The 21,905-nt window shown below is 36.7% G+C and overlaps 1 protein-coding gene across 4 annotated transcripts; it reads left to right on the top strand.

Annotated features, from left to right (window-relative positions):
- Positions 1-478: 478 nt before the first annotated feature.
- On the top strand, positions 479-20,436 carry LOC135217721 (sodium-dependent proline transporter-like). 4 transcript variants are annotated; one of them, XM_064253712.1, is made up of 14 exons: positions 479-608; positions 9,669-9,960; positions 10,675-10,806; positions 13,836-13,990; positions 14,518-14,591; positions 14,925-15,057; positions 16,018-16,152; positions 16,573-16,801; positions 17,067-17,179; positions 17,449-17,577; positions 18,276-18,375; positions 19,104-19,204; positions 19,335-19,508; positions 19,994-20,436. In XM_064253712.1, exons 2-14 carry the CDS (start codon positions 9,678-9,680, stop codon positions 20,132-20,134), a joined length of 1,899 nt encoding a protein of 632 aa, XP_064109782.1. In that variant the 5' UTR covers positions 479-608; positions 9,669-9,677; the 3' UTR covers positions 20,135-20,436. The 4 variants fall into 4 exon arrangements, with proteins under 4 accessions (XP_064109782.1, XP_064109785.1, XP_064109783.1 ...); XM_064253715.1 differs by having other exon boundaries at positions 9,652-9,960; XM_064253713.1 differs by lacking the exon at positions 479-608 and adding an exon at positions 6,220-6,372.
- Positions 20,437-21,905: the final 1,469 nt, after the last annotated feature.

The following is a 21,905-nucleotide window of genomic DNA, read 5'->3' as shown; positions in this document are numbered from 1 at the left end:
ACTTACACGAGGAGCAAGTGATGTCTTTCATATGTATGATCAATATTTTTAACACGGCTACAAAATCCTAAAATGTGGTCGTTAACTCAGAGCGTTGGGAGAGAATTTTCATAGAGTAAAACACCTGGCCCATTTATTTCTTAAGCAATACTTTATTTTTGGACGATCGAATCTCTCCCAAACGCGTTTAAAGCAACCTGAATACTCTAGACATTACCAAAAAAGAAAAGTTTGGTTTATATTATCATCACAATAATTATAATAGGCATTTTTTTTCTTGTCGGTACCATAAAGCAACGTCCAATTTGATGTTTTATCGGCGAATAAAAAGAAAGTCGATAAGCAAAATTCTCACAAGGATAAAAAAAAATATCCGTCAGATCTTCAGTTCAGCTGGAACTTTGTACCTTTGCTCACCGAAAAAATATATATATATCTGTAAGCCAATAAATGACTCCCTATCATCTAGAGTAGGAGATAAGAATACCGTTTCTCGTGCACTTTGTGAGAATATGCCTGATGTAGGCCAAATAATCTCTCATTCATATGAAAGTGGAGAGAGAGAGAGAGAGTAGTCTCTTTAAGGAGGAAGGTTAATTTAGCATAAGGTAAGACGAGGCCGTTCCAAGTTCCTTCACCTCCCCCTCATTAGACTTAGGTTATACTGACTAGAAATATGGTGCCTATTTTACAAATAAGGTGATAATAATAGATACTGCATGGTTTCACCTACGCCTATATATATGGGTGATTGTTCGACCATGTTAAAGGATACCTTAAAGATGTACAAACGGCTGTTGGTGAGTGAGTGAGAAAGGAAAATTTCTTTAGCATCAGTTCAAGCGGACATTGATGGTGATGGTTTGAAGATTGAAAAGGTGTCGTCATGAAAACCCTCTCGACCATTTAAATGGTTCCGACGAGTAAAAACGTTCAAGAAACTTACTCATTCGCAATTATAGCCATGAAATCATAGAGCGAATGCGTATATAATTCCTGTTGAGTGAAATAGAAAAGCTATACTCTCTATCGTTTGTTTTTATTTACTTAGTGTTGGCAAACGAATTTCAAGTTGCTTTGTGTATTAGAGGGCTTCTTTTGATGCTTCCAATACGCCCCATAAAGGACTTTTGGTCATAAAAACAAATATTTAAAGTGGTATAAAAAACAAAGAATTATAAAATGTAGAGTTTAAAGTGATTATCATAGCAACAGACCTACAGTACTTCAAGAAGATATAAAAAAAAAAAAATTCTTACTTGGCAACAAAATAAGTGGCCAGTAAAGTACCGGTTAGTAGGTTACAAAAATGCTTAAGTAACCATGATGACAAACGCTTGCGATACATGCGAGGCTTGTAATCTAGCTTTGTAGTTCATGAACTAGTTACGGAAAAGTGTCTGAAACTTTTGCTTGACGCTTATCAGTTACTGGGAAGAAGATTGAAAAGCATGCACACACAACACACACACACACATACACATTAAAGATGTATTGGTTGTCTGAAAATGGGATTTGCGGATGCGTATATAAATTTTTTTGCAGTTAAAACTTAAGAAGTATTTACAAAAACAGGGAAGTTAAAAAAAATACCTGTCATATGGAAAGTTGAAGATTGAGTGAATAAAGTAAGGTGGGTAAAAAGCAAAGAAAACAGCAATCATTTATGCCAAGTACATGTGGATGCGTATACCAATCATCCAAATTTGCGGATGCGGATGCGGATGCAAATGCGGATATTTGATGACAATACCCTCGTGGATGCGGATACCTTGTAAATCTAAATAACTTAGATATTTTTAATTGTTAAAGACGATTTTCAGCCACATAATTCAAAATTATGTATTACCACATAATATTTGATGTACTAAATGAAAGCAGAAACGTAAGTGATACTCATGTATAAGTGTGTATACTTTCATTTGAACGTACAAATAGTAACAGCAATACACGAACGTTTTAGTTGTCTTAGCACAAGGTTATTTCATACTCATTGCATGATAAGGGTAACAACATTCTAGGTATTTCTTCGCATTAGGAAGAGAGAGAGTGTTTCCTAAAAAATGCAATACCCTGCCTTTAAGATTACAGCTGCTGTAAATGGCATGATATTCATTAAAAACTAATATGCTTTAAAAAGAATATGCTATAACAGAGCTACTTATAAAGTATATACTGTATGACATGTAATTGTGTATCATGTATTCTGTATAATAAAACGAAAATGCCAAAGTTGGCAGAAAAAGAAAAAATAATTTACTTTTAGCTACAATGTATGGGTATGAAACTATTGAACACTGAGCAAGGGGGGATATCCTCAAATCCGCATTCCCAAATTACAAATGCGGATGCAGATGCGGATGTTGTTCGCAGTGCTAATGCAGATGCGGATTTATAAAGAATGTTGATAATCCGCGGATGCGTATGTGGATATCCGATACATCTCTGATACACACACATACATATATACATATATAATTTACTGATCACTTTTACCATATACATATGGAATTGCCATGCCCACAATGCCCTTTTAAGAAACTTCTTGAATTCCTCAAACGTTTTGGATACGCTTGTCACCACAAACCCTAAGATCTAAATGAAATAAAAAATATTAAGCAATTATGACATCCGTAGCAGGAGTCGAACCTGCATCAGAAGTATCAGAACGAGATCACGTTACCCACCAAACAAACACACATGCATATATAAATATATGTATATATATAATAGATATATATATATATCTTATTAATATATAGATATATATATATTAATCTATATATATAATAGATATATCATATATACATATATTATAATATTATATTTATATATATATATATATATATATATATATATATATATATATATATTATATATATATATATATATATATATAGATTTTAGGTAAATTTCTCGAATGCAATTTCTCGAAAGTCAAATTCTCGAACTCAATTGCTTGAAAAATAATTTCTTGAACTATCATTTTCTCGAATCCCATATTTCTCGAAAACTGATATCTATTTTGTCGAGAAAATTGAATGGAAAAATTTTCATGTATTTCAAGGAAAAATATATCCTTTTGGGCTGACAAACACAAATGTTAAAAATTTATTGTAAATGAAGGAATGAAAAAAATACAAAGGTTATAATTTTATTGTATGTATAAAAATATTATCATTCAGAATGAAATACAGTATTAAAATTTAATCAATCAAAATGAAATGTTGTATGCTACACTTCGTAGATATTCTTCGACAGGCCTCTCTTCGTCATAATTTATTACAATGGTTTGTAACCTTTTTGTACAGTCACGATACTTCTTTTTGCGCACAGGAATACCACCACCTCCCTAATATTGTTCAATTCGTAGCTCCTGTAGACTTTGTTCTCGTTGTAATCCTTGTATAAATTTCCAGATGGATGGATGACAAGCACTTAATTGCTGTTCGAAACCGTAATGCCAGCCCTCGACTGTATTGTTCGTCTTGGGCATTTCTTCCTTGATATAATCAAAATATTTCCATAATTCATGTTTAAAGAAAGGAGCACGTCTACGGTTATTTCTATGCGGCCGCCCGATCCATGTATCTTCAAAAGAGTCAACCACACTTTGAATTTCAACGGGAAAAACTTCATTTTCAATTAAATATTCAAATGTTTCTTCGACCTTGAAAACTGGTACAAATGCTAACGCAGATAACAGGCGAACCTGAAGAGCAAATTCAGCATCGGTGTCGTACCGTACTTTGAAGCCATTTTCTTGAATTTTGCGATAAATGGATTTACAAAATGGAAAAAACAGCCACGGCATTCTGTCCTTGGAAATTCATGCTGTATAGCTCTAATCATGGCCAATTCAAAGTCTATCATTATTGTGGCTGGCTCAAATGGGATTTTTTCGTTTACAATCTGCAGGAATCTTTTGTAGGTCTCTTGAGTTTTGTTCGGTAATAGTGCATAAACGGGGGGTATGATACTTCCTGAATGCACACCATGTGTCGAAAAAATCAATATACGATCATTTGTGGGACCCGAGTCATACATAAGAAACAGTTCTCCTTTGTGAGTTTTGGTAAATTCTTCCGGGATGATAAGATCTTCTTGGCAATCGGGCAAAGCAGGGACATCATTTTTCTTAGCTCGCATATTGCGTATATTCCTCTTCATATTTGATATTGATGGGAGTTTCACCGCAACATCACCACTTACCCCCTTTGAAGCACAAGACACTATATAATGGGGTGTATCCCGACTATTGATTGCATCCTCTCTCACTTTTTCTTGGACTCTGGCAGCTTCGACTTTAGCCCCATCTCCTGCATGATTGTGGTCACCACTCTCTTTTTCTATATTATCATCGATGGTGATAGCACGAGCAGAACATTTAAATTTCTTGCACATTTCACATTTCCAATAAATTTTTTTATTTACTCCTTTGTCCTTGATATATAAATGTAAGTGATTACATAATAAAAATATGGAATGTTATTCCATATATATAAAAGACTAAAACTAAAGAGGTCAACCAGATTGCTTGCAGGAATGTGATCAGACCAGAGACGCTAAGATGACGTATACAATAAAGTAGGCTAAGTTGGCATGCCGTCACCTGTGGTCATTCATTTGTTTTGAAACATTAGTCCAAGCTTCCTGCTTGAGACAACTACCGCGACCTATAATTCAAACGGCCTACGTGATTAGCAATGTGTCTCATTTGTATGTATGTTCATATGTTCGAGCTACTGTCTGCTTCCTTTATGACTTGTAACCGAGATGGTAGACAGAACAAAGTGGAATTAGCTATCATCGTTGGCAGAAGCGATCAAGCCATCGTCATTAGAAGACCTGTACAAATTTCCTCTGAACTTCATCATGTAATCTCAGAGAATATAAGTATTTTTTATACTTCGTGTTTCCTACTAGAACCTCACATCATTGCCGGATCATCATGAGTTTAACACATCGTCGTCATAACCAAAGAAGATAATATCGACTTCGTAAGTGATCTACAAACCCCAAGACACTCCAATGAATATGGAAGTGCATAACCAACCGACTTAGCGTAAGATTATCGCAAGTCTAACATTACCTCATAGGGCGCCTTATTATACAAGGCAACAGCCCTAATATAAATATCCATTTAAACATAATTTCTTCCTTCCCTTTTCACTCTCAACATACGTTGCTTCCATCTTGATGGGTTGAAACTACTGGAGAAAAAATAACAGAAAAAAATCAATTCAGAATTTTGTAAACAGAATGAGAAGCGTTTAGAATGCTAATGGCCTCTTTATGAATGGTCTTTGGCGCTTATGGGATACTTTCGATTGTGTTCGAGAAATTTACTTGTTTGTTTTCGAGTAATTGACATTCGAGAAAATGATAGTTCGAGAAATTATTTTTCGGTCAATTGAATTCGAGAAATTTACCTTCGCGCAATTGATTTCGAGAAATTTGCCTGACACCATATATATATATATATATATATATATATATATATATATATATATATATATATATATATATATATACACACACACACACACACACACATATATTATATATATATATATATATATATATATCAATCAGATAGTCAGCAAGAAGGACATCACAAGCCCAGTGTCTTGACTAATCCTGAAAAAACGGAGGAAAGATAAGAGATAATTGCGTTTTTCAGCTTTTGAAACGCTTGTGATACATGCGAGGCTTGTAATCTAGCTTTATAGTACATGAACTAGTTACGGAAAAGTGTCTGAAACTTTTGCTTGACGCTTATCAGTTACTGGGAAGAAGATTATTACGATTCTTCCACGCGAACTTCACGTCCCACTCCACCATTAATTTTTTATTTTTATTATATTTTTATTTTTGGCAGCTGGCGATATGCCTGGCACAGGTACTCTACGTTTTCAGAAGGGACGACTCGGCAGTCAAGCACTGGGGCGCTTTTCAGTCTTTCCCAGCTCAATACAGAATTCAAGATGGCGATGATGGAGGTAAAGCGGCAAGCTAAAAAGTGAGTGCTGTCATCCTAAACGGACATGTGTAAACACCCTTTGGTAATGCCGAAAACGCGACACCGGCCACCCCGCCTCACCCCCTTCCCCCATTAAGCATAGCTCCGATAAACAGTTTAACAAACAAGAAGATAAGCTACCCTTTTTCTCAAGGAGTCGTATTAACGACAGACTGTCTTGAACCAAGACTTATCTGCTCTTACATAGCACTGTTTGAAAATTTACTCAGACTACACTCCCGAGGCCGCACTGTTCCCCATTACGGGCTGCTGAGGAGCAAGAGCCCGTGCCAGCATAAGGCTGGCTTAAACTATCATCATCAACCATTGCCACACACACCAGGCTTACGGTATGAAGACTTGGAAATATAGTAGTACTAAGGATGTTAGTCCCGTGCACAGTCAAAATCAGGAGGTCGTGGAAGTTTGTATGAAAGTTGCTTCCGAACAGATCATTCCTCGCTTTACAATGTGTTCCAAGATTCAGCTCGACCTGCCTTTGTTGGCGAGTCTATCGTCACGAATCTTTTGCCGTAAATGAAAGTATAGAATAGCAGGCAGATATTAGGGATATCTAGTTACTTCCTGACGGCTTATCCAGGTCCCGAACCACTTCAAAGCGCTCGCAAGACCTCCATTATCGAATATTATAGCGTATTCATCAGATGTGTTTGATCACATTGCAGGTTACATATTCACTGTTTGATATTCCATTTCATAGCAACGATTAAACAAAAAGGTTTTAAGTTTCTTTTTTAATACCAGTACACCCCACTGTGTAAGAGAAGACCGACCCCACACAACCTTTCCTAGGAACGTTAAGGAAGCCATGCGTAGGCGAGGTCATTTTAGCAATCTTGGTACTTTCATAGTCTTTCAAGCCATGTCTCAGCAGTGGCAAAAAATGTCAATTGAATTTTCAGTTATCAAGTCTCTGATCTGTAAGGTTTTATTTCTAACAGACTTGATATTCGCATGACCACATTCGAAATTTCCATTAGTGAGTATAACCATGATTAGTGTTATAGTAGCAATCTTCTTCATCTTGTAGATATGTTTTACGCTGCAGAATATGCAGGGATTAATTCAATCTGCCATTTTAACTATTTCACATTTGTGTACAAATACGCTCTCTCTCTCTCTCTCATCACTATCTCAAATCTCTCGTCTCTCTCTCTCTCTCTCTCTCTCTCTCTCTCTCTCTCTCTCTCTCTCTGATAAGGGAAAAATAAATAAATAAAATTATGGAATAAAGGGACAAATTCGAATAAAACTTAATGAATGAAAGACAGACTCACATGGTTAACGATCCTAGTCAACCTTTTAAAACAAAGGCAGAAAGATCCTGAACAGGATTTATTATTTTTTTATAGCTTTGGCTCTTATGCAATACACGGAACCCAAATTGAATAAGGAAAAAGTATTGTGATTCTTTCCTTGTGATAAAAACTATCTGTTTCATGTTTGTTATCTATTAATGTTATTATATTGAAGTCTGGTTTTGAAGCAAGCTTTTTAACTTTTTAACTTGAGAGAGAGAGAGAGAGACTAAAGTCGCCAGGAATAGGCTGCCATGCAATCGTCTATACTTATTGAGGGTACAGACTCCAGAGAGTGCAAGCATGTTAGTATATCCCGGTCTGGGAAAGGCTCTACTCCAAGCCAGTGCCAATCAGCTCTCGTCCTTAGCCGAAGTCGTGGCTGTTTCTTGCAGCGATAGGTTACAGCGATTTGTAAGTGGCGAATGCATTGTTTGACAGGTATGTGGGTAAGAGGTAGCGTGAAAAACTGTAAAATTTGAAGTAAATTTCAGGATGGCCTTTCGTCATTGGTAGCTGGTTTCACAGTGACATTTTCAGCTATGTTCAGATTCTTAATATAGATGTGTATGATAATGATATGCATCGATTGCCAGATGAACACGTTGCAATTTCAAATAACTGGGTGAAACTGCAGTAGCATAATCCTTAACTTCCCAGGTGACTGGGGTTACTGATGACTCAAAAGATACTAATTGTGAAACTGCATTTTTAATTAGACGCTTTATCCTACTGGGGAAATGAATGCCAGTGAGAGTCAGGTGAAAGAAAATACCAAGAAGGTTCCGAAGGAAATTAAAAAATCCAAATTGGCTTTGGAATGTGGCCCCAATATAGTAATTCATTTAAAGTGCCTACTTCAGTGTGTGTGTGTGTGTGCGTGCGTGTGTGTATGTTTGTGTGTTTATTAGCAGAACGAATAGTTTCTTTTTTCCCTTTTTTCTTTAACTCTTGGGTCAAGAAATATATGTCAGACTACAATAACTTCGTAAAATTTCAGGAAATTGTCGCATTGCCTGACTGCATCTTTATGTTTATTTTGATTTTATATTATATCTACTATGTATATTTCTATAATTTTCCTTTTTATATATTTTATTTTTAATTTTGATATTTTATCGTTTACATTTTTATTTCCTTTTTTTTAATGGTTTGATATTTTTTTCATGTCATATCCGCAATACGATCTTCCGTTCCTAAACATGACACTAACCAAATGCATGAGTTCAACGTCCAAATGGATATGTGAAAGGGGCATACGAAATCTAAACATAAGCGTCGACCGGAAGATCTCATTTGGTTTGTAAGTGGACTTAACAAGAAACACGCATATCTGTCCCAAAACATATGGATAGAGTTTAAAAAAAATAAAATAAAAAAAAATCACGTTTCTATCCTCTTCTAAACAAGTATGAAAAATTCGTACTAGAATGGAATTTTGTGAGTTTTGTATTTATTTTTACAGTTTTATTCACTACTTTATGATTTTATTATTCAAAGAAAAATTAATGAAGAAAAAACGTAACAGAAACATGCATGTTAGACAATGGAAGTATGAACAGGACGTAACAAGATGTAACAAACCTAAGTAGTTACAAAATGCCCATAGTAATCGTATCATAGAAATATTACGCAATCAAGTCATTTGGCATATTTACATTGGTTTCGTATATTTGAAAGGTTGCTTGCGTAATATATATTGCTTATAAAAGGCAAGAAACTTCACGACGAACAAGAGCAGATTGCTACACTGGGATTAAAGCGAATCCGAAAGTCATGTTTCAGGTTCGTAAACGTTTACCAGTATTTCTTACTGATACTTTATTATTATTATTATTATTATTATTATTATTATTATTATTATTATTATTATTATTATTATATTCAGAGGATGAACCCTATTCATATGTCTAAAGCCTCCAGGGGCCACTGACTTGGAATTCAGTCTTCCTGAGAATATGGTACTCATATATCTGTAGTAATTCAATTATTAAAATGACGTTTGCTCACCTGTCTTTCATATAAACAAGTGCTTAGGTAGGAGAACAAATCAATTAGTTTACATTCGGATAAAATGGAATTAAGCCAATCAGCAGCTGAAATGATGTGCAGCGTTGTCATGACAAATTGTTGTTAATGAAGACATTATCCCGATGATCTCTCTCAGCCTTATACCCGAGCTATGTAGTTTGTAAAATAGTAATTAACTTTTAAGCGCGGTTATTGGTCTAATAAACTGAACAGCTTTTCACAGTCTTACTGGTTGGTAACAGGTCCCAGAATGTAATATCATTTCAAAACCATTCACAGGTCAAACCCATTCACAGGTCAACGAGATGCCAGGTTCAGGAGAGACGCCGGATTCCCTCACGAGAAATGATGAGGATAAAGAGGGAGACCTTAGCGAACTGGAGGAAAATCGTGTCAGCATCGCCATGATTCCCGAGCCAGAGATAGCAGAATCTGGGAAAGAAGAAGAAGACGGGGAGAAAGGCGAGGAGAAGAAGAAACGAGAGTTGTGGAGCACGAAATGGGATTACTTATTCTCTCTTATCGGGTTAACCATAGGCCTAGGCAACGTCTGGAGGTTTCCTTTCGTCTGCTACAAGAACGGTGGAGGTGAGGTGACGGGCGGCACGTCTTTTCTATCCTTATATGTCACGCAATTGTGCTTCCTATCAGCTCTCTGACACATTCCACGAAATTTAGTTCCCACCGAGTAGGACATATTGATGGCCAAGTTGAACTGGTGCTTGTTCCTTGAGGTAGTTTCACGCTAATACCAGCATAGAAGGCTTCAGTTTTTAATCCCGACGTTAGCTAATCGATGCTAAGTTTGGCAGCAAATACTGAGTTTGGTGAAGACGATGAGATTTGTAAGTGTGTGTGCATGGGCGCGTGTATGGTAATTTTTTTTAAAGCAAACGCAGCAACGTTAACAATCAAATGCCCCTATCTAGTTCAGAGAGGAAGAAAACACAAGAAACAGGGCTAAGAAAGAGCATATCCTTTGGGATGAGGTCGCCAGTTCCTCTTTACCAAGCTTGGGGCCCATTACAGTAGACTATAAGCCTAGGCCAACAGAGGTAGTACTACTTCTGTAAATTAAGTGGGCGATGCCAAAACATTGCCCCGCTTGGAAATTGAATTCTGACCTTTTTTTTAGCTGATGAGGCAATTGTCAATGATCCATAAACAACGAAGAGAGAGAGAGAGAGAGAGAGAGAGAAGCCACTATCCTCCTCCAAGTACACTAGACTGCTTGACCTAACACACCCTAAAAACGTAGAAGCTAAGACGACAAAATAATTAACCGAGCGTTATTTCTTTCAGGCGCTTTCCTTATACCTTACCTTTCCATGTTGGTGATGGTGGGGATTCCTGTCTATATGTTGGAGACAGCAACTGGACAGTTCTCCTCGAGCGGATGCCTGACAATCTACTCCGTGTGTCCGATATTCAAAGGTAGGAGTCACTTATCATGTCTATGGGTCTAGTAACCACTCGCTCTTAGGTCGTCTAATAAGCTGTTCCAAGGTGGTGTGCGGAGCACAGAATTGGTCTACAAAAGTCAGCCACCCTGTTGAAGGAAAACAAGGAAATTTCAGTAATTTCATCATAAGGTTCGACAGATGGACTATCTTATTTTACTTTCTTAAATAGAAGAAGAAGGAAAAGGACAGATCTTGACGGAATTGTTTAGTCATTACTGTTTTTAAATTTGTTTCTTATAATCCACTGTGGTATCGTTTTATGCAGCATTCATATCTTTACTACAGCTTATTACTGATGGTTTTATGATTCAATTGTAATTAGTGGGTTGAAGTTAGAGATCCTTTGGCCTAAAACTACTCAGTTTACAGAAAATGGAAGGCATCAATTCTTATGCAGTTTTGTGGCATATAATTAAGGAGAGACAGGAGTTCAGCTCACAAGCATCGTTTATTGGATTATATATATATATAATATATATATATATATATATATATATATATATATATATATATATAAAATTATATGTGACAGATAAATTGCTTGTATAGTTTTAGAAGGATAAGCTGACAGACGCCGAACATGAAATATATCTTACAAGGGTGAGAGGGGGGTAAAATTAAGGTGGTCAATATTCACAAGAATCTTAAATTAAAACAAACTATGTACAGGCGGTCCCCGGGTTACGATGGGTCCGGCTTACGATGTTCCGAGGTTACGACGCTTTTTCTTAAATATTCATTGAAAAATCCGCCTTGGGTTACGACGCTTGTTCCGAGTTACGACGCTGACGCTTCCGACGCTCAGAGTTTACAATGCTTTTAAAAAACACATACTATGATAAGATAAGAATCCTTTATAGTTTAGCACAGTTTCTCTCTCTCTCTCTCTCTCTCTCTCTCTCTTTGTATTTTCCAACGAAATTAATCACTATAATTCTCTCTCTCTCTCTATACTACAATGATGTATGTTTTTTAGTATGATAAATAAAATGATTTACTATTTTCCTAATTATTAATATTAATTTTATACCAGCAATAATATCAATTCATTAAAGAAAATACCATAGTGAATTAGTAAGATTTTAGCTTATATTTAAAAAATTATGGAAGAATAAAGGAAATCCCAGTCTTCTTGAAGTAACTTCCAGTAACCTTCTTCAGATCCAGGTACTAAAACTGTCAGCTATATATCAAGTTCTGTGACAGCCAGGAGGGGGAAAAGCTGGGGGAGAGCTGCAGTGTTGCAATCACGTGGTCCTGACATTCACTCTCTCTCTCTCTCTCTCTCTCTCATTTACTGAGACTGGAGATTTTTTATGTACTTGTACTATTTGTAATAATACTTTCAAATAATAATAATAATAATAATAATAATAATAATAATAATAATAATAATAATACTGTAATTACAAAATTCATATGTGATAGTATTTTAAAGAAATACAATACGTACTAATCTATCCATGTCACTTTTAATTAAGGTTAATTAACTCTCTCTCTCTCTCTCTCTTTGCCATGCAAGATAATAATGTGTCATACATAGTGGTAACTCCCTCCCTCTCTTTCGCTGGAAGCGTTATAAACAGAGAGAGATAAACACACACTCTCTCTCTCTCTCTTTCTCTCTCTCTCTCTCTCTCTCTCTTTTACCGAGATGAAAGAATTTTTATGGTACTATGATGTAAAATGTTTATTGATAATTTCAGTTTATTTAATAATTAAGAATTTAATAATAAATAATAATAATGATAATAATAATAAAACTTTAATTACAAAATTCATAATGGTCGAATTTTAAAGAGATGAAAATGACCTTTCCATTTCACTTGTAAGGATAATTCCTCTTTCTTACTGAGATGAGAGAATTTTTATGGTAGATGCAAGTGTTTGTTATATATTTTCAAATAATAATATAATAATAATAATAGAAGTAGTAATAATACGATAACTAATTTCAAAAGAAAATTCTTCCCTTTGTCTTTTTCTGTATCAATTTCCCCACCTCAACTCGAGTGACACTCAAGCTTAACAATGCCATACAATGGTCAACGAATTTAATGGTTTTATGTAATCTCTCTCTCTCTTACTGAGATGAGATCATTTTCATGGACGTGTATGTAATAAGTTTATCATTAATATTTTCCAATAATAATACTATAAGTACAAAATTCATATCTGAGTATTTTAAATACAATAATCATTCCATTTCTCTCTTTTAAATACTGTAAGGACAACTCTCTCTCTCTCTCTCTCTCTCTCTCTCTCTCTCTCTCTCTCTCTCCACAAGATACTTGTCATACACTTGGTGTTTCTATTTCTTCCTTTTATCTCTCTCGCTCTCAGCAAAAGAATTGATAGACAGACAAACATAATTGCACAGTCCTCTCTTTCTCTCTTCTCTGGAGAAATATATGTATTTATGGGAGGGGGGAAAAGTTGCCTACAGACGTTCATTTCAATCTATTGAAACCTAAGGAGTTATTTCTCTCTCTCTCTCTCTCTCTCTCTCTCTCTCTCTCTCTCTTGTATTTTAATGAAAATATACAGTAATTTGTGAATACACAGTGTTGCACATGAAAAAAAGTAAATTAGTGATAATTTTAGAGATACGGCCCTAAGAAAAACTGCAAATTAGTAGTGAAATTTTTCCTGTGGACATGTTTTCAAGAACGTCGTTCCGGCTTACGACGATTTTCGGGTTACGACGCGTCTTAAGAACGGAACCCCCGTCGTAACCCGGGGACCGCCTGTATAGGCTCCACAATGCTTAGATATAACGTCTCTATTTGTTTTTAAAATCAATTTCCATACTATCACTCATATCATGAAGGATTTATAGGCATTGAACCTGGACGAGTCATAGAATTTCCTGTTAAGGAAAAGATACTAAGTTAGAAAAGAGCAAAAAATTACGAGGAATCAGGGTAAGTCTGTAAGATTTCCTCAGTCGGTCACGTTTAATAGTATTATGTGATCATTTCCCTCATATTTCTATTTCAGGAGTTGGTTATTCGTGCTCCATACTGAACTACATCTTCATGATGATGTACAGCATCGTGATCACGTACCCGATTCTGTTCATGTGGCACTCTCTCTCCGCAGAAGTCCCGTGGACTCACTGTAACAACACGTGGAACACAGCCAATTGCACTTTGGTGAGCAAAAGTCTGTGTCATTGATTTTATAATATTTACTGCGCATAAACAAGTATAATTGTCTTATTTATTGAACCTAGGGATACGCGCTACCATTATGGGTAGACCGTGGCCAACAGTATGAGTTGAGTTGAACATAGAAATTAGGAAAAAGACCAACCACTGTGACCTATGAGGTCATTCAGAGCTGATATGGAAAATGACAATAAAAGGTTTGAAAGGTGTAATAGGAGGAAAACCTCGCAGTTGCAACATGAATCAAGTGTTAGGAGAGGGTGGGAAGTAAGATGAAGAAAGAGAATAAGAAAGTAGGTACAGTTAAAGGAACGAAAGTGGTTGCAGCTAGGGGACGAAGGCGCGCTGCAAAGAACCTTAAGCAATGCCTACAGTGTACCGCATGAGGTCCACTGATGGCACTATTCCCCCAGCGGGGCCAACAGTGTGGTTGAAGTTGTTTTATAGGTCCCATAATTTATTAAAATTTTCGGTATTTTGACATTTTTCAATGTCTTAACTTACTTTTCCAGGCATCTTCCAGGAATTTCTCTGATGAAGGGGAAGGAGCCACGGGCCTCCTTTCGCCAGCTGACGAATTTTTCCAGTAAGCCAAAGTATTATTAGGTAGTTTTTGTTTAAAAATTGCAACACTACCCTCTTCCCGGTAACTTGTATACAAATACTAAACTGGACTTTTTTTCTTGGTATCCAACCCAAGTGCGTTGGCACTGTATGTAAAACCTACATATTTTTATATTATTTATTTATCTTATAAAAATTATATATACAAAATCTGTTAATGTTCGAGAAATAGACCCCTCATTTCAAAATTAATCTGGTCCATTTGGTTTGCAGCGTTTAGAAATGTCAAACAGTAAATATTCTTGCCAATAATTTCAAGATGATCACACGCACATACTACATCTACACTTTCCAGTCGCAAGATTCTGGAAATGTCAGAGAGCGTGACCGTCCTCGGCGGGTTCCAGTGGCCTCTGGTGATGGCCGCGACATTGTTCTGGACCATGACTTTCCTCTGTGTTTTCAAAGGCATCAAAGTTCTCGGAAAGGTGAGTCGAATTCTGTTTTGTCTGTTTGTATTTGTTTGTGTGGTGTTTTTACGTTGCATGGAACCAGTGGTTATTCAGCATCGGGACCAACGGCTTTACGTGACTTCCGAACCACGTCGAGAGTGAACTTCTATTACCAGAAATACACATCTCTCACCCCTCAGTGGATTGGTCGAGAATCGAACTCGCGGCCACCGAGGTAGCAGGTCACGACCATACCAACCACGCCACTGAGACGCTGTCTGTTTGTGGTGCAGTTCTTTTTTTCATGTTTATTTTTTTCTGTTTTGGCCCTGATGATGGAGATTGAGTTTCTGAAACGTAGTATGTGAAGCAAGTAGATAAATGATGCACAACCACATCGATATATATATATAATATATATATATATATCTATATATATATATATATATATATATGTATGTAGTATATAGTTAACTGAATGAGAATCACTAGCATTATCTCAGCCTACTTTCTTCTTGGGTAGCAACTATGGTAAAATAAGTACTCCTTATTTCAGCACAGCTGTTAAATCACACACACAAAAGTGCCTCAGTGGCGTGATCGGTATGGTCTTGGCCTACCACCTCGGTGAACGCGAGTTCGATTCTCGGGCATACCATTGAGGTGTGAGAGATTGTGTATTTCAGGAGATAGAAGTTCACTCTCGACGTGGTTCGGAAGTCACGTAAAGTCGTTGGTCCCGATGCTGAATAACCACTGGTTCCATGCAACGTAAAAACACCATACAAACAAAAAATCACACACACACACACACACATATATATAAAATGAATAAAACAATGTTTAATATTCACTCTTAAAATGCACAGTAGAATGGCTCCCTGAAGCAATGTTCCAATCTTCTTTAACCTGATAACTAGACTATCTTTCATGGTTCCCACTTTATTTATTAATCAGTTTTGCTTACCATTTTTCTTTTTTTTTTACCATCCCCAGCTGATGTGGTTCACGGCAATCTTTCCCTACGTCATCTTGGTTGTCCTTCTGATCAGAGGCGTGACGCTTCCAGGGGCCTGGAATGGTATCTACTATTATCTCAGTCCAGATATGAGCAAGCTTTTGGAACTGAAGGTATGCATGTTATTGCTATTCGGTATGACTTTTTGTCTTTATTTCGTTTAATAATAAAGGGTAAATTCCAGTTTCCATGCAGTCCAGAGCTTAACAAGGTCAATGGAAATGGAAGTATACTTGATATATGTGTCTTGTACTAAGCAGAAACATTATTGTTTATTTGGTTCAAAAGCACATTCTTATATTCTTTTTATTCACACCTTGAGCCCTAGATTAAAAAAAAGATATGAGGCGGGTTATTATTTACCAAAACCTCTTGTATTTTGGAACGATATTACCAACTGTTGCCATCATGGTGAAAATTCACTGAATTTTGTATTACTTGTACGCCAGCCTAGCAGAGTTCTTTCACCATTTTCGTTTTCACTCTACCTCAGTAACTTAGACGCAGCTAATTATATTGTCTATGTGGAGTAGGTCTGGGCGGCTGCTGCAGCTCAGATCTTCTACTCGCTAGGCCCAGGCTGCGGCGTCCTGATAACCCTGGGCTCATACAACAAGTTCAGCAATAAGTGCATAAAAGACGCCATCAACATACCGATCCTGAACTGCCTGACTTCCATCTTCTCTGGATTTGTCGTCTTTGCTGTTTTGGGATTCATGGCCCACAGAGCTGGCACCACCGTTGATAAAGTCACGGCTGCAGGTTAGGTCATGTTCATTTTTTTGGACGAGTTTTCCGATCCTTGTGATGTTACATCTCAGTGTGGGAGAGGAATTCTGCAGTTGTTAATCACCAACCTAGACCATATAATACCATTGTCCCTGATGACTGTATAGTACTATGACTGTCCTACAAGGCTATGCAGTTTACATCTGTCTCATAGGACTATACTGAACACAGCTTAATAAACGAGTTTAGATATTATTGTTTACTTAATCGTTAATTCATTTGAATTCTCTTCTTTCAGGTCCGTCGTTAGCCTTTATCATTTACCCTGAAGCGCTGTCACTGATGCCGGCTGCCCCAGTCTGGTCTTTCCTCTTTTTCCTCACTCTGTTCTTCGTAGGGTCCGATTCCATCGTAAGTAGAGTGCACATTCTCTCTCTCTCTCTCTCTCTCTCTCTCTCTATCTCCTGTTACTGCTTGTCTGTCTCCGTCATGCCAGTATATACTAAATAACTAAAATACAAGACGAAACCGATTCTTACATAAGGTTCGAGACAGTCTGTCGACCTAATAGTTCAAGGCATACAAAACTTAAGCAATGATAATCGCAATGAAATGGTAAGGCACATCAGTTCATGGTAAATCTAATGATACAATAAACCCTTTACCTCCTCTCTGCTCAGTTTGTCCACGTGGAAACGGCCGTTCTGGTGATCACTGACGAGTTACCCCAATATCGGTCTAAGCGAGGTCTGATCACCGCTTGCGTTTGCTTCGTTTCTCTTGCTGGTGCTCTCCTCTTCTGTACAAGGGTAAGAATCATTATTATTATTATTACTAGCAATTTACCCTTCCTTACTAAAAGCATATTCAGCTGCAGCTTCATATATGTGACTCACTAGTGTGTTTTTTTTTTTTTTTTAAACTTATGTCATTGATGTTCACCCTGTAGTATTCTTTTCCAAACGATAAGTCATACGTATACAGAAATTACGTATGAAAATAAATTCGTAAAGTAAGTAAGTTTACGACCATAACCAGCTCCGTTTCAGGGAATCCCTTCTCACCCCCACCCCCTTTGGAGGTGGAAGGAGATAGGATGAAACTCCATTATAAACCATCTTAGGGGTCCCCACTATAACCCTGCCCAGTTTCATGTCCATCGGACCAGCCGTTTGGCCGTGATTGAATGGCAGACGGACGGACAGACATAACGTCAATTATTGTATAGTAAGATAGTAGGTTTATCATTATTATACGAATTTATTAACCAAATTAGTGAAAGGAGAATGGATTGCCCGGTTCACTGACGGATAATGTGGTTAGGCCTACGATTCTTGAAAACGCAGGAAATGATACCATGGAAATGGCGAATTTTGTCAGTTATTTCTTTACCTTAGACGACGGCTGCTCAAGATCTCAGGTTTTTTTTTGATGAAAAAAAGTAAAAACGTCTATCAGTCGCACCTTATAATGAAATGACTGAAATTTCCTCGTTTTTCTTCAACAGGGCGGCATCTACTGGCTGACTCTTGTAGACCAATTCTGTGCTTCGTACACAATCATTCTGAACTGTTTGTGCGAACTGATCGTTTTTGGCATAATTTACGGTGAGTCTGTAGTTTTTACTTTTTGCTGGGACATTTTATCGAGGACAGAGAAGAGCTATGATTGTTGATGCCTTTTTCTTTATTTGCAAACGAGAATGGTGGAAACATCTATTAGTTATGAGACCGTCCAAGGAATTTTGTTACTTGCACTTTTTCATTATTATTATTATTATTATTATTATTATTATTATTATTATTATTATTTGTGAAAAAAAGGCTATATAAGATTCACATCAACCATGCATTTGATGTCTAGGCCAGTCCCTTACGACGCTCCTGATTGGCTGTTGATAAGCCAATCACAGGACTGGAAACTCTCAGTCTCTCTCTCGAGTTCACATGGGTAGGATCTATGTTCCACCTTTCCCGAGGGATACGTCTATCAAAAGCATCCTTTAGGAGAGGTGGAACTTACATCCTGCCTATGTGAACTCTCGAGAGAGACTGAGAGTTTCCAATCCTGTGATTGGCTTATCAACAGCCAATCAGGAGCGTCGTAAGGGACTGGCCTAGACATCAAATGCACGGTTGATGTGAATCTACCATAGTAATTAAAGATAAGGAAAAACAATTGAATTTGACATAAATCCTAAGAATTAGAGCAATAATAAGCGCACAGCACAGAATAATCCTTAAAAAAAACACCTAATAAGATAATATATAAATTCTCTGACTTGTGATGAATTCATTCACTTATATATTGACAAATTTCACTGCCCTTGTCACAGGCGCTGGACGGACAGTGCGTGATCTGCAGATGATGACGAAGACCAGCATAAGTTACATCTGGTACTTCGCCTGGCTGGTGATCTCTCCGTTAGTTCTGATTGTAAGCTCTTTTTACGAATCATTCATACACCTTACAAGCAAATCATTATCATTATAAGCACTTCTGAACATTAGTAATTTGTTCTTGAAATGTCAATTGATTTATAAACATGGCATCGATTTCCGGACAGGTCATTAGTACGGATCTCTTCTTCGGGAACGTGCAAGCCAGCTACAGGAGCGAGGTCTTTCCTACATGGGTGCAAGTGATCGGCTGGTTCACTGCAATCGTCTCGATGCAGGCGATTCCCTCGTACGTGATCTACTACCTGAGCCGAGCTTCGGGTGGAGGGAGTTTGAGAAAGGTATAACCTTATTTACTTTCTTGGATCTCGTTTCGAGTGTCGTTTTTTCCATTATTTTTTAGACCTAGACCAAGAAGAAAAGCTTGATGAGTTTCTCATGAGCACCGATGCAGGCTCTACTGATGTAAATGTTTAATCTAAAACTAAATATACAGGGTGTCCATAAAATCCCAGTACCATTACAAGTATTTATTGCTCAGAATGGTACTGGGACTTTATGGACACCCTGTACATCACGTGCAGGAAATGTTATGCAGCTGCCTATTATACTGTGAAGACGTGAATGCTATCAAGAAAATAAGCCTGACTAGACGTTGCTTGATTTCAAGCTTGATACAGCAGATTTCGTGTCAGCCCTTTACAGTCATGTATGAACACTGTCTTAAGTACGAGCAAGTGGTCGTCATTTAGAGCAGTGTTCTTATAGTTTTTTTGCACAGAAAAAAGAAACCTCATCAATAAATAAAAAAAAATTCCTTTTCCAGAAGTTCCAGAAAGGGGTTCAGCCAGCTTCAAATTGGGGACCTGCGGAAGAGGAAGACAAAGCTGCCTGGAGGCAGCATTGCTCGGAAAATCCGCTCAGAAGTAGAATCCGACATCCTGGTGTTCTGAAGGACAATAATTAGTATATTTTCTCTTTTCAATATTTAAAATCAAGCCCAGGAAGACTAATGCTGTTCTGATACCGTTGTCAAATGTAACAGCTGAGCTATCGATGGCTGAGCTCATTCCAGACTCAGCTGTTGTTGAAGATTAAGCTGGCTTTATGCCAGCACGGGCTCTTGCTCATAGAGCAGCCCTACCGTAAGGACTCAGCTAAAAAGAAATTTTATATATTTAAAAATTCTGTTATGGTAAACCTCTTTCCATGTCCTTTTTGCTGTCATACAGGTAACTTTTATTTTGAATGATAAATATATGCTAACAATGGTAATTACTTAACCTTACAGACCTTTCTAATGTACACCTGCTTTCATTACAAGATTATAAATGAATGTTTATTTCTACTGAATTTTTGTGCTGGAATTCTTGTGTTAGTGCTAATAACGTTATCCGTGTTCGAACAGGAAGTTTTCTTACATTTTGAGTAAAAAAAAAAAAAACAATAACCCTAGTCTGATTTGACCATAATTTAACTGGTCGAGGGTGGAAAACCAGGTAGTAAAAGGTTAACAGCTGGCAAATACAATGCGCTTCCAGAACTTCCATACACGAATATTTTCTGTGGGTCTAAGGGAAAAGCTCTTGGTCTGATAAAAATAGGTCAGGCTACGTTCAGACATATTCCGCTGAGAATCAGTACGATTTAAATGAACCAACACCCTTTTATCTTAGGTAAAGTACTATACTGTAGATATTGTAAGTACGAGCCCAGTAGCGACTTATAGTTCTGAGCCACAGTACCCGGTATGTATGTAAGTATGTATGTAATATTATATATTATATATGAATTATTATATATATAATATATATATATATATATAAATTATCTATATATATATATATATATATGTGTGTGTGTGGTGTGTGTGTGTGTGTGTGTATGCATGTGTGTATGTAACGAAACCTGCGCCGAATTACACTCGAAAAAATAAATACAAATATGAAAATGAAATTGTATAGTACAAGTAATTATGGCGATAAGTAATATCACAAAACAGTAAAAACACTCGCCTTAACGAACACCAACCTTTCAGCGCACAAGTAAGAAACGCACTGAAATTCATATGTAAACAAGCAGACCGGAAAAGAAAGTACCAAGCTAGGTAATCAATAAACAATGGAGATAGTCATAGTTTGGTGATTGAGAGTAGGTACTCTCAGTTAAGATATCTAGGCTTACAAGTGAAAGCAATTCTGAAGGTTCAATTGCTAGGCCTATTAATTTTGAAATGTACATATTAAATAAGGATTTTACAGTTGTAGCCACGGTTTCTAACCTTAGACAATTCTGTAGCAGAGTCCCTTATTGGAAATGGTCGTCCCATTGTTTATTGCCTAGTTTTGTAAACTATACTAATCTCTGGTTTATATGAATTCTATTTTCTTTTGCTCTGAAATGTTTGTTTCAATTGAGTGTTTTAATGTGTTTGCGGTTTTACTTATTAAATTCTTGAGTTTTATACAGTTTTATTTCCATAATCTTAATTTTAATTGTTACTGAGCCTATATTAATTCAAACACACTAATGCTCGATAGTTTTTTTATACACATATACAATATATATGTGTGTGCATGTATGTTTATATCATATGTATACATATATATACATATATAAGCCGTAATTTTTTCTATTTTGTATTTCATATCCACATTTTTCTATTTTTCTCTTATCGCTGTGTTCTGCAGAAACTTCCCTTATTAACAATGGAATAAATTTTTAATTAAATAAATGCG

This window comes from Macrobrachium nipponense, chromosome 7, assembly GCF_015104395.2.
Source record: "Macrobrachium nipponense isolate FS-2020 chromosome 7, ASM1510439v2, whole genome shotgun sequence".
NCBI lineage: Eukaryota > Metazoa > Arthropoda > Malacostraca > Decapoda > Palaemonidae > Macrobrachium > Macrobrachium nipponense.
The sequence above is the reverse complement of the archived record's forward strand: the minus strand, read 5'-3'. Positions and strand labels throughout refer to the sequence as shown.